Source organism: Oncorhynchus kisutch, linkage group LG9 (assembly GCF_002021735.2).
Source record: "Oncorhynchus kisutch isolate 150728-3 linkage group LG9, Okis_V2, whole genome shotgun sequence".
NCBI classification, from domain to species: Eukaryota; Metazoa; Chordata; class Actinopteri; order Salmoniformes; family Salmonidae; genus Oncorhynchus; species Oncorhynchus kisutch.
In genome coordinates this window covers 2,464,709-2,484,697 of record NC_034182.2, presented here as the reverse complement: position 1 = coordinate 2,484,697, position 19,989 = coordinate 2,464,709, and the positions used below count along the sequence as shown (strand labels likewise).

Genomic DNA, 19,989 nt, shown 5'->3' with positions numbered 1-19,989 from the left:
AAAAATTGAATTGGGCTGCCTGCCTAAACGCAGCCTGAGAGTCACTCAATGTCAGCCAAAAAAAGGATTTCTAGGTAAGTTAGTCTAGCCAGCTATCTTAAACTAATCATGGCTGAATTTCCAACCGAGCACACGGATCACATGCCCAGGGGCCCTACTACCACCAGAGTGCTCCCATTTGATTTTGTCGTTACTCTTACCAGATGTCGTATGAGCATGGCATAAGTCATGGCAAAATGTGCAGAATTGCAGGAAATTTGCTTTAAAACTGATAAATTTTCTCTCCATCCCATAGCAAAAAGTTGTAGAATTGCAGGAAATTTCCTTTAAAATTGCAACATTTTATCTCCATCCCATAGCAAAATGTGTAGAATTGCATGAAATTTGCTTTAAAAATGCAAATAGTTCTCTCTGTCCTATTGGAAAATGTGTAGAATTGCAGTAAATAAGCTTTAAAACTGCAACATTTTCTGAAAATGTTAAATGTTGACTAGAATGTTAAAAAAGGCCATACAATTACACAAAAAAATTGGTCTTGGTCAATATTGAGCCAGCTCTGAACAGCTCTTCTTTCAGCATGATTGTGTTAAATAGACATGGGAGAGGACCTCAGCCTGGGGCCTCCAAATCATTAAGAACGCCCCTGCATGGTCCTTAGCTATGTGTAAAATTCCCACATTACCTTGCATAAGGGTAGACTGTCTTTGTTGCACCATTCAGGATTATTGTAAGGAAAACATAGAAAGGCTATTGATAATCGATCTTGATATTGCACTGAGATGCAGTGCCTTAGACTGCTGTGCCACTCGGGAATCTTCATTAAAATTCGTATTCAACCCCTCAATACATGTTAGAATCACCATTAGCAGCAATAACAGCTGTGAGTCTTTCTGGGTACGTCTCTTAAGAGCTTCCCACACCTGTATTGTGCAACATTTGCCCATTATTATTTTTTAAATTCTTCAAGCTCTGTTAAATTGGTTGTTGATCATTGCTAGGCAACCATTTTCAGCCATAGATTTTCAGGCAGTTTTAAGTCACAACTGTAACTTGGCCACTCAGGAACATTCACTGTCTTCTTGGTAAGCAACTCATCTCCCGATTTAAAGCATAAACATAACATGATGCAGCCGTCACTATGCTTGACAGAGTGGTACTCAGGAATGTGTTGTATTGGATTTGCCCCAAACATAACACTTTGTATTCATGACAAAAAGCTACTTTGCCACATTTTTAGCAATATTACGTTTGTGCTTTGTTGCAAACAGGATGCATGTTTTGGAATATGTTTTATTCTGTACAGGTTTCCTTCTCACTGTTTCAATTAGATTAGTATTGTGGAATAACTGCAATGTTGTTGATCCATCCTCAGTTTTATCCTATCACAGCCATTAAACTCTGTAACTGTTTTAAGGTCACCATTGGCCTAATGGTGAAATCACTAAGCAGTTTCCTTCCTTCCTGTCAACTGAGTTAGGAAGGATGCCTGGATCTTTGTAGTGACTGGGTATATTGATACACCATCCAAAGTGTAATTAATAACTTCACCATGCTCAAAGAGATATTCAATGTCTGCTTTAAAAAAAAATGTTTACCCATCCACCAATAGGTGCCCTTCTTTGCGAGGCATTGGAAAACCTCCCTGGTCTTTGGTTCAATCTGTGCTCGACTGAGGGACCTTACAGATAATAGTATGTGTGGGGTACAGAGATGAGGTCGTCATTCAAAAATCATGGTAAACACTATTATTGCACACAGAGGGAGTCAATGCAACTTATTATGTGACTTGTTAAGCAAATGTTTACTCTGCAAAAACAAAGGGGTTGAATACTTATTGACTCAATAATTTTCAGCTTTTCATTTTTTATTAATTTAAAACATTTCCAAAAACATAATTCCACTTTGACATGATGGTGTATTGTGTTTCGGCCAGTAACACAAATATTAGTTTAATCAATTTTAAACTCAGGCTGTAACACAACAAAATGTGGAAAGAGTCAAGGGGTGTGAATACTTTCTGAAGGCACTGTATGTAAATTGGTGAAATGTAATTTGCTCAAGGCCAAATAAACTGAATGTTTGGCTACCCCCCTTTTTTGTGGGTATTTTTTTTGCAGTGGTGTAAAGTACTTAAGTAAAAAATACTTTAAAGTATTACTTAAGTCGTTTTTTAAAATATATGTACTTTACTATTTATATTTTTGACAACTTTTACTTCACTACTTAAGGAAACGGTGTACTCTTTACTCCATACATTTTCCCTGACACCCAAAAGTACTCGTTACATTTTCAATGCTAAGCAGCACAGGAAAATGGTCCAATTCACACACTTATCGAGAGAACATCCCTTGTCATCCCCATTGCCTCTGATCTGACGGGCTCACTAAACACAAATGCTTTATTTTTTAAAGATGTCTGAGTGTTGGAGTGTGCCCCTGGCTATCCATAAATAAATCAAAACAAGAGAATTGTGCCTTCTGGTTGGCTTGAGATAAGGAATAAGAAATTATTCATACTTTTCCTTTTAACATATTTCAGCAATTATATTTACTTTTGTGTTCCTTTGCATGAATGAAGTGCGCTCTTAACTGTGCTCTTTCATTTTCTGTAAGTATATTTAAAACCAAATCCCTTTAGACTTTTACTCAAGTAGTATTTTACTGGGTGACTTTCACTTTTACTTGAGTCATTTTCTATTAAGACATCTTTACTTTTACTCAAGTTTGATATTTGAGTACTTTTTCCACCACTGACGTTGTGTTCCTTTGCATGAATGAAGTGCGCTCATAACTGTGCTTCTACTCTACTCTATTTTCTGTGTCATAATTTATTCGCATTAATACCAATTAGCTTTTACAAACTTGAAATATCTCCGTTTTTCATGTTTCCTCAAACGGTCTATTGGGGAACGTTGCCTAGGCCTACTCATCATATAGCGGGCGGCACGTTGTAATATTTTCAGGCGTCAGCGGTCGACGTGGCTGGCTGACGCATTTAGCTCTTTTTCCCCAAATTCCAAGGTTCGTTTAAGAGGTCGATTTCTTTACGGGATATGTAGACTTGTTTCTATTCTTGGGCAAGTAGTATGCTTGTAAGGTTTATTTGATTATCTGAAATACCTAAATATTCTAAATTATATTCACATTTGAACTAATACATTTAACTTGAATTTGGATGGAGTTTCTTCCGCTAGTCTGCTGCGAAACTTCTAGAGCTGTGGGCCATTGTCGCTTGCAGTCGCATCTGCTACTTTGAATCAATTCCTTTTCAAGTAGACAAAAGGAAGCTGCAAGCCGAAACTTTGTTGCAGGCTACAAAAATGCCAAGTAATGAAGTGAAGCAAAGGAAGAAGACCACGGCTCAGAAACTAAATGACGAACCGGTTGATACTTCAAAGTACACTTCCGAAGATGAAGCAAAATCTACCGAAGGAAATAGCTTGGCTGAACGTAAAAGCTCCTCGCCGTCCTCCCTGGATGTGAAAACGTTAACTTGTCTACTGTCACTGATAGTTTGCATAGTGCTTACATGGTAAGTAAAAGTAAGCCTATTCATTTGCATAAGGCAAATATTTACTTATAAAGGCCCGTGTGCTTATGGATAATTCCTATTTACTTTCATCTCGGCCAAACAAGAGGAAATGAATAATTTGGCCTATTCATGACTTTATTTTTTTTATTTTCCCCCATACATTACAGGTTTGTATTGCAGCAGAATGCAAGATTCTTTGACGTGGAAGAAAAGTACAAACTACTGTCTGGGAAGACTGCAAGTCTCCTTGAAATGGAGGAGGAAGTCATCAAGGTGTCCAAGAAGGTATGTTTTGTTTCTGTCTACCCATCTCTCTTCCGTGAAGAACAGGACACAAAAACATTATGCAGAGAAATCTATGCTTTGTTATGTGTGTTTATGTCATTGTGTGGATTGGTACTGTCATTGTCTTGCTTGTCACAATGTAGGCCCCTCCCCCTTATTATTTAGCCCCTGCAGACATGTCAAATCAAATCAAATTTATTTATATAGCCCTTCGTACATCAGCTGATATCTCAAAGTGCTGTACAGAAACCCAGCCTAAAACCCCAAACAGCAAGCAATGCAGGGGTAGAAGCACGTCTGCATTATTCATGTATTTATTGCTGCAATTATTCTTGCATCTTGGATTGTATAGCCTATCCAGTTGAGTTGAATTGAATTCTGTGATCAAATCACATTAGAATTGCTATACACATCTTTTGACTGAATGTGTGCATGGATTTGTACTTGTATGATTGTATTGAGTGTGAGAGAGAGTACTGAGGATCCCAGAGCCCCCCAGAAACAGCGAACCCTGTTTTGTGTTGCGGCTGCAGCTCGCCGCCTCCGAGGACGACCTGCAGGGGGCTCTCTCCACCTTCTCCCTGGAGACGCGGCCCTCGAATGTGACCTCTCCTCGCTCCATGCCGTCGTCATGGCGATGCAGGACGACGAGAACTCCGCCTCTCGCGATCTCCAGACAGTCAACGCCCGCTTGTTCAACGTGACTGAGACGTGGCAGACGGGCCTGGCCTCGGTGACCTCTGACCTGGCCTCTCTGAAGACAGTCACGTGAGGCGCACGCTGGAGCCACGGACCGGGTGAACGAGGCCAAGCAGAGGGCCCGGGCGCTGGACGAGAGGCTGGAGGACAGCACCCGGCGGAACACACGCGCCATGGGCCACACCGAGGACGAGGATGCCAAGCGGACCCAGGACCAGCTGGACTGGAACACCAAGCACCTCCACAAACTGGAGGACCAAGTCCGAAGCCTGCTCTGAGTAGATACCGAGTTAGTCGCCCAGCTAGAGGAGCACATCCCCCGGGCCCAGCAGTGCGAGGCTCACCTCCCGGCTGTGGAGGAGGCAGTGCGATCCATTCTGAGGCTGGGGGGGGAGCTGGGGACGGCGGAGCGAAGGCTGGAGGAGCTCACCCTGCAGGTGTTTGGGACAGAGGACAGCATGCTTAAAGCCCTGACGGAGATCCTGGACATCAAGCAGGCTCTGGACGCCCTCCAGGCCCACAACAGCATCCTCAAGATGACGAATGAGTTGGCCGTTGTCAAGGAGACGCTGGGACAGCTCAGCAGGGGGGAGGAACAACAGGACAACCAGGATAATTCTGGGACGCCAGAGAGGGAGGGGTGAAAGGTCAAGGACCCAGAGCAGGATGAGCCACCCTAGCCGGTGCATAATGAAGCCGGTGCATAATGATGACCTCTGTGTGTAAACCATGGGAAGGGGTGGTCCTGTCATTCCATTTGTTTTAAAACTGCTGTTAAATCCTCACATAGTTAAACCATTGCTACATTGTGTGATTTGTGCATTTTAACTTGCTATTGCTAAAGTTTAGCGATACGTTTCATCAATAGGTTTTAAGTTCTTGTCTCACAAACATGCTACTATCTCATATGGGAACCAATCAATGTTATCTGCACTGGCTGCTGAAAGTCAGCAACTGAATGTAGCGTTTGCACCCAAACACTGCTCCTGTAATCTGTAAAGGATATTATTGTTGCCTTGTTGGTGTCTGAAAGGAGAACAATTGTGACCGGTACTCCAATATACTCAAATGTTGAGTTTGTATACATTTTTTAATACACATTTTATATTCGAATGAGTTTGACAGTTATGCCAGTATTGCATTTCTAATAAATGCGCCTTATTAGTGTTTCTCTGAATCTTTTACATTTTCAAATTTGGTTAAATCTATTGTAAAAAAAAATGTCTTCTCTCTCCTATCTTGCATATCTAGTAAATTAAAACCCGTCTCAAATATCTTAGTGTTGTTACCCATTTGTGCTCTATTTATTTTCACCAAACATCAGCTTTCTGTGTAACTTATAGACAGAGTCTCCCTGCATGTTTTTCAATGCATCCTATCTACCAGTCTATGACTGCATGATCTAGCTGCTCAGTCTTTTCCTATGTAAAGCTCTTTTCTAAAATGTCTGTCCACCTGTTTCCTGGCGTAGTGCGAGGGTGTCCAGAGCCTGTTGGAGCATCTAGAGAGGCAGCCTGGTGGTCTCCTGCCCCACATGGACGCCCTGGAGCGGGATGTAAGCCGGCTGAAGGACTGGGCGTCCGGCCTAACGGAGAAACGCGGCCTGCTCAAGGACAGCGTGGCAGCACTGACCGAGGCTGTGGGACAAATTGAGGGACGGACCTCTGCCATCACTAAGGATGTCAACACTAAGGTTTGGCAGCAGCCTATGCTTTACTGTGCTTTCTTTAAAAAAAAATGATTTAAGCCATCTAGATGCCCTCAACTACTTTGGTAATAACTCAGGCAATTACACAGGAACTGCAGATAAGATTCCTGGAACAATCACTGTATTGTAATAAGCTGGAAATAGTATGTTTTAAAGTAGTTACATAGTACAGTACTATGTAGTTACATGTAATAATACCAATAACTTTATATTCCAAGTACGTAAAGGTTGAAGTCTCTCAAAACCAGAGGCAACTTGTTGAACAGAACTGTGGCATTAGAATACAAAGACAGTTAGTTAATGTAAGGCTTTGCCCATAATCATCTTCCTCCTCTCCTCTTCCTCCATCTCCTAGGTGGCGTCGGTGCGGACAGACGTGCGTCGGATGGATGGGCTCCAGTCGGAGGTGGAGTCTCTCCTGGAGAAGGTACGGGAGCTGGAGGAGCGGGCCGCCCAGGCCGAACGCAGCATGGTCAAACGTATCGGTGACCTGCTGGCCGGCAGCATCGACCGCATCCAGGACCTCAAGGATGCCACGGAGCGCAACGCCCAAGCCCTGGAGCAGCTCAAACGCCGCCTACCTGAACTGTTCGCCAACGACCAGCAAATCTCGGAGCGCCTGAGGGAGCTGGAAAGCGGCCGCGCCCGATTGGTCCGCACGGTGACCTTCGCCGGCGACCTCAAGCCCAAGGTGGCGGCCATCAAGCGGGACTTCGGGGCGCTGGCTCCGCAGGTGGATGAGCTGACCCTGAGGATTGGCCGTCTGGCCGAGGATCTGACCAAGAGGGAGGAGGACATCGCAGAGCTACGGCAGACATTCGCTAACCTCAGCGCTGCGGAGGAGGACCTAGGAGTTGTGACACAGCAGTTGAGTCAGATAGTTGAGCCTGAGATGCCCGTAGTGGGAGGAGAGATGCTTTTGCAGAAAGTCAACATGATTGAAGCCCTCCCTCAGACACTGGAAGGAGAGCTGTGAATGAGTGCTTTTCTATATGCTATAGATCTACAGAGTAAATGGCAAACTCAGCTTGTCACCAATCATTCCCTTACAATAAATGGCAAATTTTTGAGAATCTGAAATCAGAGTTTGCTGATCTTTCTGTACACCCATGGTCGACCCCACCTAGCCCTTGCAACAGGTACTTCTGGATCCCCTCCCCCAGAGATCTTGATTAATGTGAGCAATATGGTGGAACCCACAGAGGAACAGGTTACTCCCCCTATAATGTACATATCAGTATACTTTCCATTGACTGTATACCTATACAGATCTTTAGGGGGTCGAGAGGTAAGTCCTAGGGGTTAGGTTGAGACTAACTGGGCCTTTTATCTAGAATGCTGACTAACGTATGTTGCTTTACAAATTGTATCCTTGAATGAACCTGTAAGTTGAGTAAGTTGGCATTTATTGCAATGAATCTTGTCCTAAGGCAGAGCTGAGCAATTTCCACTAGAAAGGCCAATGGCAAAGTCAAATTCTCTATATAGTGTCAAAATTCAGGAAAACAAAAATGTGCTTGTTGGAATTCATTTAAGTTTAGGGTTAGGGATAAGGTTAGTAGTGTGGTTTAGGTTAGGGATAAGGTTAGTAGTGTGGTTTAGGTTAGGGATAAGGTTAGCAGTGTGGTTTAGGTTAGGGATAAGGTTAGCAGTGTGGTTTAGGTTTGGTTTAAAATCAGATTTTATGGCTGTGCCAGCTAGTGACAACCCTGCAGAGCTGCCTCCAGTACATGAGTCATCCCAATAAATGCCAACCTGTGTCCTAGGAGACTGAAATGTTATTTTTTGAGAAAAATGGCATCAATCATGGCGAATGAGAGGTCTTGCTGGTCCACAGTTTTGGAATGTGAGCAGTCTCTTGAACAGTTTCCCCCTCAGTTGTCAGTCTGGCCAGTGGGCGGGTTGTAACAACACTGCTTGACCCCTGTGTGACCTGCACACGGGTATGTATTCTCAGGCTAAGGGGCCTGTTCAGGAGGAATGTTATGCTACAATATGATTCTGTTCTGTCCAATAAGGAATGATGTCAGCGCTATACATTCTACCTGCAATGTTCTCAATAGTTCACAGTGCTGAATACATGCCCTGGGGTTTCACATGGCTAGCTAGTCCTGCTAGTTTCTACATCTCTCTGCCATGAATCGAAATGAGTCTGTGGTTTGAAGGTATAGGGACCTTAAATAGAATACTGAATGCTGCAGCCTGCAATGCAATGTAGCTTTGCCTGTGTTTACACCAGGGTGTGCAATCTGTCACCAGGAGTTTATTCAATGGGGCTGACTGCAGAGCAATGCAGGTAGAAATGTGACATAGAGCTGTGATTCATGTCAGAGAGTTGTTTCTGTTCTGTGTTTAACATTTTCATCTGCAACATTGCTGACTTTGCACTCCTCTGGAGAAAAAAACCTTGGGCTTATTCAGTGGGTTGCCGTATGTTCTGATATAAATATTTTGTGTAGAACAGACATGACGATCTTGTGGGAAAGGGTAGCATGCCAATCTATTGATTGCTTTTCTAGGGCTACTCCGCTGAGTAAGCCTCCAGGTGTTTTACAGGAAATGTATGTCTGAAGGAGGAAGTATGTATCGGAGCTGAACAATGAGCTGACGACCTCACAGCCAATCACCAAAGGCCAATCACAACTTGTTTAACATGCACAGTGGCATGTCATCTCTAAAGGTAGAGTTGAACCTACACATACCTGGAATTGCTCAACGACAACCAGACATTAGGGCGCAGATTGCAGCTGGTCTTTGGGTAAAGAGTGTGGACACCATACCACTGTTTTAACTAGAGCTAATTACATGTACAGATGTACATGTATTTACAGTAGCCATTCCTTCAAACTGTCACAACCCCATTGTAGTGGTGTTAGGACACTGCAGAGATCGTTTAAAGCCTTGGATATATTGTTCTTCGTGTGAGAGGGATGTGCTTAATAAATTGTCAATTTGAAGTTTGTGTGTACTCTGTATTCCATATACATGTTTATGCGTTTCCTTGTTCATGTTGAGGAAATGGCACCTGTTGAATGTAAGGTTTGTGTGTGTGTGAGGGCTCAAATCAGGTTATAAGTGGCCTATCAGGAAATGATTGAATTAGCCTCAAGCAATCTCCTTCCCTCTTCAGATGAAAAGTAATTACTTTCAATAAATTCTCACTTGACTGTCCCAGCAGTGTTTCCTAATTAAATACTCCAATAAGCATCACAGACTGTTAAGTCCACTTATATAGTCAGTCTGAAGCGCCAGGTTATATGTCAAATGGCATCCAATTCCCTATATACAGTGAGCTCCATCAGTATTGGGACAGTGTCATTGTTGTTTTGGCTCTGTACTCCTGCACTTTGGATTTGAAATGGTATAACGTGCAGACTGTCAGCTTTAATTTGTGGGTATTTTCATCAAAATTGGGTGAACCGTTTAGACATTACAACACTTTTTGTTCATATACACCCCCCCCCCCCCATTTTAGGGGACCAAAAGTATTGGGACAAATTCACTTATGTGTATTCAAGCAGTCAAACGTTTAGTATTTGATCCCATATAAATAGCACACATTGACTACATCAATTATGTGACTAGATATTTGTTGGATGCATTTGCTGTTTGTTTTGGTTGTCAGATTATTTTGTCCACAATAAAAATGAATGGATGCTACCATGATTACGGATAGTCCTGAATGAATCGTGAATAATGATGAGTGCGAAAGAGGCACAAATATCATACTCCCCAAACATCCCTACCTCTCACCATTACAATAACGGTACTATGTCAAGCAGTGCTGTAATTTCCAAACTGTTCACTCAATATGGGTGAAAATACCCTCATATTAATGCTGACAGTCTGCACTTTAACCTCAGTCATATCATTTCAAATCCAAAGTGCAGGAGTACAGAGCCAAAACAACAAAAAGAGTAAATGTCCCAAATCTTTTGGAGCTCACTGTAGTACACTACTTTTACTAGAGCCATATGGTCCCTGGTCAAAAGTAGTGCACTATATAGGGGATAGAGAGCCATTTGGAGCACAGACCTAGAGTGAGCCTTTAAATGAACTGGGAGTGCTTTAACCTTGTAGCCTGTATCCTATGAAGGATTTTCTAAGATCTTTATCCAATGATCTTCTAGAAACAGACCGACCCACTCTCACCTTTCACCTCAGTACTCACCTCCAGTGAGATTGATGAAGTGTGGTGGTGTACAAAATGGCTACCTTGCATCTGTCACGGAGACGGTTGGAGTGAGTTAGCAACATACAATGTACGATGAAGATTTTATAATATACATGTAAATCAATTCAAGGCCTTGTCTACACAAAAATGTGGTGGCCCAATTTAATTTTTGTAACAAAACACAAATCAGTAAACCATAACACGCTCCTGAACAAGAGCTTATATTGCAAGTTGGGTTTGTGAAACCACCCGTAACAATCTGACTAAATGAAAAACTCAAATGAGAAAAAATACAAATAAACAAACAAAAAACTACAGTGCAGTGTTGTATTAAAATTCACAGCAGTCCACGTTCCCCATTTCTCATTGACCCAACCCAGTCTACCCCTCCTGAACACTACCCCCTCCTCCTCCTTCTCTTCTTCCTACGCTCCCCTTACACCTTCTTGCTATTCGGCTGGGGCTTTGGTCAAGGCCTCCAATGAGCTAATGGTCTTCTGTAGTGACCCCTGTAAGGCTTCAATGGCCTTCTCATGGCTCTCCAGCTTGGCAGCTTTCCCCACCAGGCCATCCACGGTGCTCTTCAGCTTCTCCAGCTCTGGTGGGGGGTGGCTGGTTGACTTGGACACTTCCAGCTTCTGCTCCAGCCCCTCTATCTGCTGGCCCATGCTAGAGTCCCTGGAAGCCAGATTGGTCTGAGCGTCACTCAGTGCGACCACGTTGGACTGGAGCTCCCCTAGGCTGCCCTTCAGCTCCTCTAGCTCTCCCTGTAGAGTGGCCCGGGCCTTCTCGGCTGCTGTGCCCTGAGCGGCGAGCGTGCTCTCATGGGAATCGTACTTGGCAAGAAGAACCTCAAACTTGGAAGTCAGGTCTGTTAGCGACGCGGCCAGGGAGTCTCCGCCCTCCTCCGACACTTTTAGTCTGACCTCCAGACCGTCGGACCTCTGCTCAGCCCTGGCCGATTCCCCCCGCAGTTCCTTCTCCAGACTGTGCAGAGCTTCGGTGGCCAGCTCCAGGCTGCTCTGCAGGCTCTGGTCCTGATCTGTCAATGCCTGGATGCCTGCCTCTGCCCCCGAAACCTGCTGCCGCAGGCTCCCCGCCGTCTCCTGCACCAGCAACCTCACCACCTCCACTTCCTGCGACATCGAGGCTATTTCCTGGTTACGGGTCTGGAGCTCCACCCCCACCGCGGCGATCTGCTCCCTCAGCGAATAGGCAGACTCATCGGTGGCCTGCTTAGTGGTGCTGAGCCCGGCGACGGTGTCGACAATGGTGGACAGTTCCTGCCTGATCAGCTCCGGATCCTCCATGTCATCCAGACGGGCTTTGAGGTCAGCCAGCTGACTTTGAGTCTCACCCTGGGCCTCGGTGAACTCAGTCACGCTGGCCGTGATGGAGGCACTCAACTCAGCCAGGCGCTCCTCCACAGTCTTCTCCAGGGAAGAGAAGTCCCGCTCTCTGGCCTCTTTCACCTCCTTGATGCCTTCTGACAGGTCAACCAGCAGTTCGTTCTGGAGCCTCTGAAGAGCCTCCTCCACCCGCCGTGTCTCCACCTCGCTCTTCCTCACCGCCCGGCTCCCCACCTCCTGCTCTGCCCGCATGATGCCCAGTGCCGACTCCAACCCGTCTACAGCGCCCCTCACGTTGTCCACCTACACAACCACAGGGGGGGGGGTCACATCACATCCTTACAATCGCTCACATCCATACTATAAATACTGTATGAATGCATAAATAATATAATAGCCACATTATCTAACACTATTACTACTATTAAATTGTATAACACAGGTTTAAAGCTGTACATCTGTATAGTCACACCTGTGTACTGGATGTACTGGAAACACAGGTACAATACATTCCAGGAAAGTTGGAAGAGGGTGGAAGAGCCTATCCCTGACCAGTCATTTGCCTGACAAAATAGTTTTTTGCCTTGGTAGTTATTGAAATAGACTTTATAGCTTGCAGTGAAAGACACAGTTAATCCCATACTGTAGCTTTATACAACAATAGTTGACACAGCCTCACATAGGAAGTTTACATATAGGAGACTGCAATGCATGTTTCAGGATTTACTTGTTGAATGTGTGTTCTTAGCAAATGTTTTTCCCTGAGGGGTTTCTTTACCACGTTTACCTAGTTACAGTAACATATGAGTAGGTTACGTTGCTTTATTACATAACTCAGCTATTTCTCAGCCTGTGGGATAGATCTATGCAGCTTTAAAAAACAACTGTAAGCATCCAGTTCAAACTGGTTTAGTTCAAACTGCTCTGGGAGATCTCAATTTATGCATGACAAGTTAAGTGAAGTTACATGAAGGATTGAAAAGAAGTGAATGGATGAAGGAAGGAATAACTGATTTACCGAATTAATTCATGCAGGAACATAGCTAGCTGGATAAAAATGTAAGATAATTTATAGGATGCAATGTGCATACATTATATCAATGCATTCCTCAATTCTATAGAAATATAACATCCCTTTTTATTATAAAGAATGCAGTATTTCCATTAACCTGGATTAGTTTTTGTTGCAATGTCAGTACTCTCTCTCTAGGAAAGAATAGCATAGATTGCATCTGTACTTTTCTTGTGCCAGCTCATCAATCTTTTGGAGGAGGGGGAGATGGCCCTCTTCTAGCCATTTCTTCTCTGTAGTCTATATGTTCATCCTATCTACTTTTGGTGTGCGGTCTTCAACAGCCTGCCTTATCTCGTGACCTTGTCATTAAATGGCTAGTGGTTAGTCCTAAATCGATTGAATTGCTTACCCGTTGAAGAACATTCTCTACTTTTTGCGCAACCTCTGCATTTTCCCGTACGGTCTCTTCATTTCTGCTGCTGATTTGATGGACTTCTTTCAACACTTGTTGTAGATAAATAGCAGCAAAGCCCGCAGCGGCTACTAATGCGATATAACATAAAGCAGCTATAACTTTGACCCAACTCCCTGACCCCGATCCCTGGATTGAGGGGCTACCATTACTACTAGGTTTCGGACTTTTCTTCGCCACGTCATCTTGCGTGGGTGAAGCAGTCTTTTCGCTTAAATTGTTCTTGTTTCTGTGTCTCGCAGTCATGTCTGATGTGGCTTTCTAACAGTGGGTCCGAGAAAGTGTGAGGCTGGTCTCTACAGATGCTGTGTACTGTCTTCACTGTACATTTAGCGTATCAGTGAGCGCGATGTGGCTTTCCTAGAACTCCGTTCGCGTCGAGGTATGCAAAAAAGGGGCGTCTCTCTTGTTGTGGGACCTGACTTTCTGACTGCAAAATTGGTGGCTGTACTTGCCTTATGTCTCCAATGGCTATGGAATTATGTAATCAAGACTTCAGAAACACAGTCACTAGTTCTGATAAAGTTGAGGAAATAACTAGGCCTATTTATTTGGAATAATAGAATTAGGCCCATTGATGTTTCATGTATTTCAAACCCTGCTTATTTGAGCCAAAATCCTGGTATAGGATAGCCTGAACATGTCTAGAAAAATTATGATCTCAGAAATCAACTGATGTAATTTGTTTCAATACTGTACCAACAGTAAAGAGGAGGGGTTGTTGGGTAGTTTTTTCCCTCTCATTTGCTCCTCCCTTCATACGTGGCAACTAGAGTAGCCTTATTGTGTATGCCTCGACATCCTTTCCTAGAGTTCCCTCAAGCCAAGGCATGTTGCTATACCAGATCAGGAAGTGTTTCGAACAACTAATCGTGTAAAAAAAAAAAAAAAGTTTTCCATTAACAATGGATGTTAACAAATAGGCCTATATTCAATTTCTTCCATTGTGCCGAAGTCATTAGGCTATTGGCATACTATGACCTAATCAGCGTAACCTAATCACTAGCCAATGCTATGTAGCTATGTTCCCTCCAAATCATGATGGGATTGCTGTCACCGATTGCAAACTGAAAACCTATAGAGTTGGACATTTGAATAGTTTCAATAACATGTAGCTAGCACCGCAATAAAAATTAAAAAACAAATGCATATTTGACATAAAATGGATAACAAAACGCTCTGTTTTCTATTAATCTGCCACAAAATAATTGTTTTCACGTGCGTTTTTAAAGGTTTGATCAAAGTTGCAGGATGATTTAGTTATCTGATGTTTGTACACTCCAAGCACTTTGGCCGTTGTCCAATAGAGTCTAACTGCAGACTCTCAGGCCCATCATCTCTCAGGCCCCTCTGTATACTGCCACCTACTGGTGGAACATAATATCTCAGGCCCTTCGTCTCACAGGCTCCTCTCCAACGCCAGGATGCACACAATAAAGCGATTATTGTGGCTAGTCATATTAATATAATAGTTCAATTAAAACGTTTACATGCTTTGCAAGAATAACAATTTCCCTAATAATCCTATGTATATGGACACATCTGAAATCACCTGATGGAGCTCTGATAAATGCAGAAAATCAGCAATCACATAGATGTTATTTTTGAGAAGCATATTTGAATCTTAGTTCGGACATAGAAACTTTATATGTGAAAAATATTCAGTTGTTCGGAACTCACTTCACTCACGCCATAGAGAGAGCCTTGCTCGGCTGGTGCTCAGAAAACCGGGTGTTTTAATCGGTATATGCTTACTTCAATTTTGACCTTACGCTGATTAAGATACAGTAAGCAGAGTAAAGTGTTTACATTACTTTTTCATAATCTGCCTACTGCTATAGTAAGTTTAATATCTAATTATTGCCATGCATGTAAACGTACTCACTGATATGACTATACTGCCAAAATGGCTGAATGAGTGTTAGCACATCATTACAGCTTGTACACTTTGTTGCAGGGATCTTAATGTTTGTGTTTAACTGATACTTTGATATAATGGATTTCCCCTGACTGTCTATACAATAAAAATGTGGGTCAAAAGGGAAATAAAAGTATTATCAGAGTTTTTAATTTAGGCTATGCCATCATTTTAGTACAATCATTGTGCAATGTTTTAGCTTAAACTTGGTGTGTGAAGTGTTGTGTTAGTAGATAGCAGATGTACGTGGGGGCGAAGGACACTGCGTACCGTTCATTGTGTATTAGTTTCGACCTAAAATGAATTGTCAGTCGTTTGGACGCTATCCTCTCTGTGGTAAACAGAAAAAACGATTATGCTTAACGTGTCAGACCAGGAAGGGATGGTCCTGGCATTGGAGAGGGGCCTGAGAGGTGATGGGCTTGATAGATGACAGCTGACACTGGACCCCTCTCCCTGCCTTTGTCCACCAGAGGTCACTGAATGACAGTCTTTCGAGAGGAGACTGGAACTGGACTTACAGGTAGACCGTAGCCCCGTCGGCGAAAAAAATCGCAGCAGCCCCACCGCCAAATATCTCCACGTGCGGATGTACTCTGCCACAGTAAAAACAGGCAATTACGGTTTCACTTCTAAAATAAAACAATACATGGGACAATGCTGACGTAATGCTGAGTCATCCATGCTCCGCCCGCAAGTCTTGTATCTTTGACTTTGGTCGCCGCCCGCCCATCAGACGTGACAGCACAGGCCGTGTTTCCAGGTGCTGTTGCAGTGAAGATGGACTTTAGCACTAGTTGTAATGGCTTATTCGCCTTCTGAAGCAAGCTAGCTGTGTCTCGGAGGTTTGTTTTTCCCTGTCAAATCTCCGTGGGAAGGGAGCGAGAACTGGGCTAGTCTCACAAAGACCACAAAAAATGCACCCTGACTCGGAATTGAGAATTTGAACTGCATCGCTGGGATAAATAATTGATGTGGTCATGGCTGGGCTGATCAAGAAACAGATCCTCAAACATCTCTCCAGGTCAGTGTCAATCGATATGAAACAGGCGGAGAGACAAAATACGATTAACTCCCAAAGGGGTTTCATTTGGGAACCAAGCTAGCGCGTTAGCAGCGCTGTACCTTAGCGCGCGGGAGGCCACTGACGGGGCACTCACTATGCTTGCGCAGCTGAACTTGGTTAGCGTAGCTAGCAAGTTTGCTTGTTGTTGGTTGTCAAAAACAAACCGGTGTCTGTCGTGTTTAGTTAGCTAGCTAACTGGCTTGTTTGATAACTGGTTATAGTTAACCTTGCGTATTGTTAACGCAACTAATCTTCCTAGCCTAGGCTCCACCAGTACGTTAATATTAGCTGGCTAGCTATGTCCCGTTAATAATTGTTTAGCCAGATATAGCAAGTTTTCTATTTGCTAGGTTACATCAGTCATAGATTGTCATTAGCCACCCAGTTAGCCAGGTAACCTACACTGGTTAGCTAACTAGCAGCATATGCTTCTGGCAGAGACAAACACGCCACGTACTGACAGCTAGTACTACATCCAACCAGGTCTCAGAACATTTCGTATTATTCTGTAATTTACTGTACGTTTCGTATGGTATGTAATCATTTTTGGTTATCCATCACCCATTTCGTATGTTAAATTACAATTCGTAATATATGTTACGCATTCCCAAAACACTATCTTACGAATTTGCAAAACGTATAAAAAGTAGTTGGTAAAGTTGTCCATGATGATATTCAAACTCACAGCCTTTGGGTTGCTAGATGTTCACGATATACGCCCACACGGAGCAACCAACCACCCCACTTTTTAGTTTTTGCCTTAACTAACCATCTGTCTTAAGTTACATTTGGTATGGTTACATATCATACTAATTGTAGTGTATCGGGTTTCTGTGCAAAATAATACGAAATGCTCTGAGACCAGGTTGCCACATCGGGGAAAGTTAAGTCATTTTGGCCAATTGAATTACATTTTTATTTAACTAGGCAAGTCAGTTAAGAACAAATTCTTATTTACAATGACAGCCTACACCGGCCAAACCTGGATGACGCTGGGCTAATTGTGCCGTTGTGCTAGTTTGACACCGCTGCTCTACTGTATTTACTTGCACCGGGGCTGTATGCATGTCCACTCTTGCTTGCATTAGCAGCTTGGGATAATAATGCACCTTCCACAGCATAGAGATGACTAAGCACCTGTACACATCATACACACATGCCTTGTTTGTTTGCCAGTACCATGGAGACTGAGCAGGGAAGATGGAGGCCTTGTTTGTTGTAGTAGACAAAGTTTTGTGCAACCTTTTCCTCTCACAAGTATTTGATAAAGGATTAATAGACACATTTTAATCAGCTAGTGAAGTGTAAAATATTTTTCACGGGTCATGGAGACAAAAGACTACACCTGAGACTGAGTCTACACAATATAGTCCCTATGTTTGCAAAACAGTCATCAGTTGTCCTACCCATTGTTGTCGACAGCTTTCAGCTAGGCACATGCATTATTTATTGTTCCAGGTTGGTGCCTCGAGGGAAGTTCATCGAAATCCTTACCCATTATATTCTAAGGGGAGAACTTCTCTGTAATAACATAAATTGCACCATCACATTCAGTTGAACCTACCTACAACTGACTGATAATGATCCAATAGCATTCACGTCCTTCTACCTGTCGCTCCCAAGAAAACTGGCTTTAAACAACACATAATAACGCCTATAAAAATAAAGCTTAGATAAGACGTTGAACCGCCCATGTTACCGGCTGGATAAGAAGGGATGACTTGCAAACTGTTTTGGATTGACCTAGAACAGTAAGCTTTGTTATAGTCACACACAATGCAGTTAAACAAGTGTTGTAGCTTTAGAAAGAGGAAAGTGCATTGGGCTTTTTAATGCATTGCTTCCTGCCAGCAATGCATTGTGAACAAAAGCCCTTGACTTTCAGTATTGCCAGTGGAGCCCTTGGTATTTATGCGGCAAGGCACAGGCTTTGATGGCTAGTGGTTGCTGTGCCCTTCATGGTCCCACAAACAATTGCCACAGCCAAGTTTTACATACACAGCCCATGACTGTCATTTCATTTTAAGCCTTGTTCACACTGTAGGCCTTAATGCTCAAGTCAGTTTTGTTTTTCAAATCCATTTTGGAATACTGACTGTCCAAACAGAAAGTTAAAAATTACCAAATCTGATGTGTGTGTTCAGACAAGACATTTGCTGACATGGGTAAGCTAGTATTCATAGTAATGACTGGTCTGTGCAGTGGTGGAGACTGATTGGTGGTGTTCGTTATCAGTTAGAAGTTATGTATCAATCTAAAGTGACAACAATGCTTGCCATGGACATGTCCCAGTTGATTTGAATGTTTAAAAATCATATTGGAAGAACACTTTTAATGATCCAACTTGAGAAATGAGTCATTTTTGGCTAGCCACAGCAGTCAACTAGCTAGCTAGGTGACAGTAGCTGTTTGGCTTTCTAGCACATTCACTCATTTGTAAACAATTAACAAGCTAGTTAGCTACCACTTAAAAAAATATATATAATATATATATATATATATATTACTGTCAACATATTAGGCATATCTTGTTCCTAGACAGTAGCTAAGTTTGAAAACCACTTGAAGGCAAATAAATCGTATTTGACCATTCAGACACAAGTTGCATGGCCAGGAATCAGATTTGTATCTGATTTCAAACTGCCTATGAAGATGGTTTGAAATGTGGCCTGAAATAACCAATTTTATGTGCTTTTGGCTATTCAGACTGCAGGAAAAAGAACAGATTTGAATCAGATATTCAACAAAATAGGATCTGACTCACTTCAAACTGGCAATGTGAACAAAGCTTTAGTGTCCTACAACATTGGACTGTGTGTGTGTGTGTGCACATTACTGTTAGCGTCAGCAGGACCGGGGGAATTATGTCATTATCAGTTCCAAGGGTCGTTACGTGATTGGTTGTGCATTCGAAGCAGACCTGCTTGAAATAAGCCAAACTGTGCCCACTGCTCATTATAGTGATGTCAAGCAAAGTCAATGCTTGGGGCATATTCACCAGGGTTCCAGTCAATGAGGTGCAACATATCAATGTTCAGATATAAATATATAATGTAGAACAGCCATGCTTCTCTGTCATGTAGAATAGGATAACATGTCCGCGCTTTTCTAGGAGTGTTTCTATCTGCAACGACCTCCTGAAGGCAGGAGAGAAAGGCTGACTCTTGCCTTCGAGGCCTTGTATGTCAAAACATTGGCCTTTGGGAACACACACACAATGAGTGTGGCTGGTGTGAGGTGTGTCCACCAACAGTGTGCTGCTCTCAGGTGGTCTCAAGGGTGAGTTGATAAAGATGTCCCTCTCCCCATTAAACCAATAGGCTCAAGTATCGACATGGCCCTGGATCAGGGCCAAACACAGCAGGGTCTGGGGTTACACGCACACGCAGAGACTCTTAAATGTGCACGCAGAAACAACACACACACACTGATGTGACCTTAAAGAAAACCCACACATAGAGGTGTGTGTGGTCCAGTCACTATTGAGTGCGTCTGGGAGCCCTGGCCTGTGCTGTTAAATATTAATTCTATGATCAGGTGTCGATGTTTTATCTGTCCATCTCTTTCTCTCTACATCTTACCTTCTCCTCTGTCTGGCAGGCTATGTCAGTGTTACTCCTCAACATTTCATTCCTAGGGGACCCTAACTGTTGGTGAACATTTTTGTTCTAGCCCAGCACTAACACATTTTGATTCAACTAGTGGTCTCTGGCACGGCTTGATGATGCGTGCAGGAATGTGACTGAACTGATGGGTGGAAGATAGATGGAGG

The 19,989-nt window shown here is 43.2% G+C and overlaps 3 protein-coding genes across 5 annotated transcripts in view; 2 read left to right on the top strand and 1 right to left on the bottom strand.

The window, feature by feature from the left end:
- The first annotated feature begins 2,865 nt into the window (after positions 1 to 2,865).
- LOC109896551 (inhibitor of nuclear factor kappa-B kinase-interacting protein) lies at positions 2,866 to 9,889 on the top strand. Its single transcript, XM_020490801.2, has 4 exons — positions 2,866 to 3,531; positions 3,699 to 3,816; positions 5,987 to 6,208; positions 6,579 to 9,889. The coding sequence occupies exons 1-4, from the start codon at positions 3,320 to 3,322 to the stop codon at positions 7,197 to 7,199; spliced, it is 1,173 nt and encodes a 390-aa protein (XP_020346390.1). The 5' UTR covers positions 2,866 to 3,319; the 3' UTR covers positions 7,200 to 9,889.
- A 597-nt stretch (positions 9,890 to 10,486) lies between these two features.
- On the bottom strand, positions 10,487 to 13,635 carry LOC109896550 (cytoskeleton-associated protein 4). The gene is made up of 2 exons (XM_020490799.2): positions 13,171 to 13,635; positions 10,487 to 12,049 (listed from the first exon to the last, which is right to left on the bottom strand). Exons 1-2 carry the CDS (start codon positions 13,477 to 13,479, stop codon positions 10,847 to 10,849), a joined length of 1,512 nt encoding a protein of 503 aa, XP_020346388.2. The 5' UTR covers positions 13,480 to 13,635; the 3' UTR covers positions 10,487 to 10,846.
- A 2,028-nt stretch (positions 13,636 to 15,663) lies between these two features.
- Positions 15,664 to 19,989, top strand: part of LOC109896549 (UHRF1-binding protein 1-like) — a 43,258-nt gene continuing 38,932 nt past the window's right edge. For 2 of the 3 annotated variants that reach the window (XM_031831474.1, XM_031831473.1), the window contains exon 1: positions 15,665 to 16,175. In XM_031831474.1, coding sequence (XP_031687334.1) covers positions 16,132 to 16,175 — 44 coding nt within the window. In that variant the 5' untranslated portion in view covers positions 15,665 to 16,131. Of the gene's footprint in view, positions 16,176 to 19,989 lie in introns of all 3 variants that reach the window. The other variant, XM_031831475.1, reaches the window with a different exon arrangement.

What these genes read in the sequence shown, in the direction of transcription:
- LOC109896551 (XM_020490801.2), top strand. Translation starts at nt 3,320, where the DNA reads ATGCCAAGTAATGAAGTGAAGCAAAGGAAGAAGACCACGGCTCAGAAA. An exon ending in GTTTGCATAGTGCTTACATG is followed by an intron (nt 3,532 to 3,698) that starts GTAAGTAAAAGT and finishes CATACATTACAG; the next exon opens with GTTTGTATTGCAGCAGAATG. An exon ending in CTAAGGATGTCAACACTAAG is followed by an intron (nt 6,209 to 6,578) that starts GTTTGGCAGCAG and finishes TCCATCTCCTAG; the next exon opens with GTGGCGTCGGTGCGGACAGA.
- LOC109896550 (XM_020490799.2), bottom strand. Translation starts at nt 13,479, where the DNA reads ATGACTGCGAGACACAGAAACAAGAACAATTTAAGCGAAAAGACTGCT. An exon ending in TAGAGAATGTTCTTCAACGG is followed by an intron (nt 12,050 to 13,170) that starts GTAAGCAATTCA and finishes GTGGTTGTGTAG; the next exon opens with GTGGACAACGTGAGGGGCGC.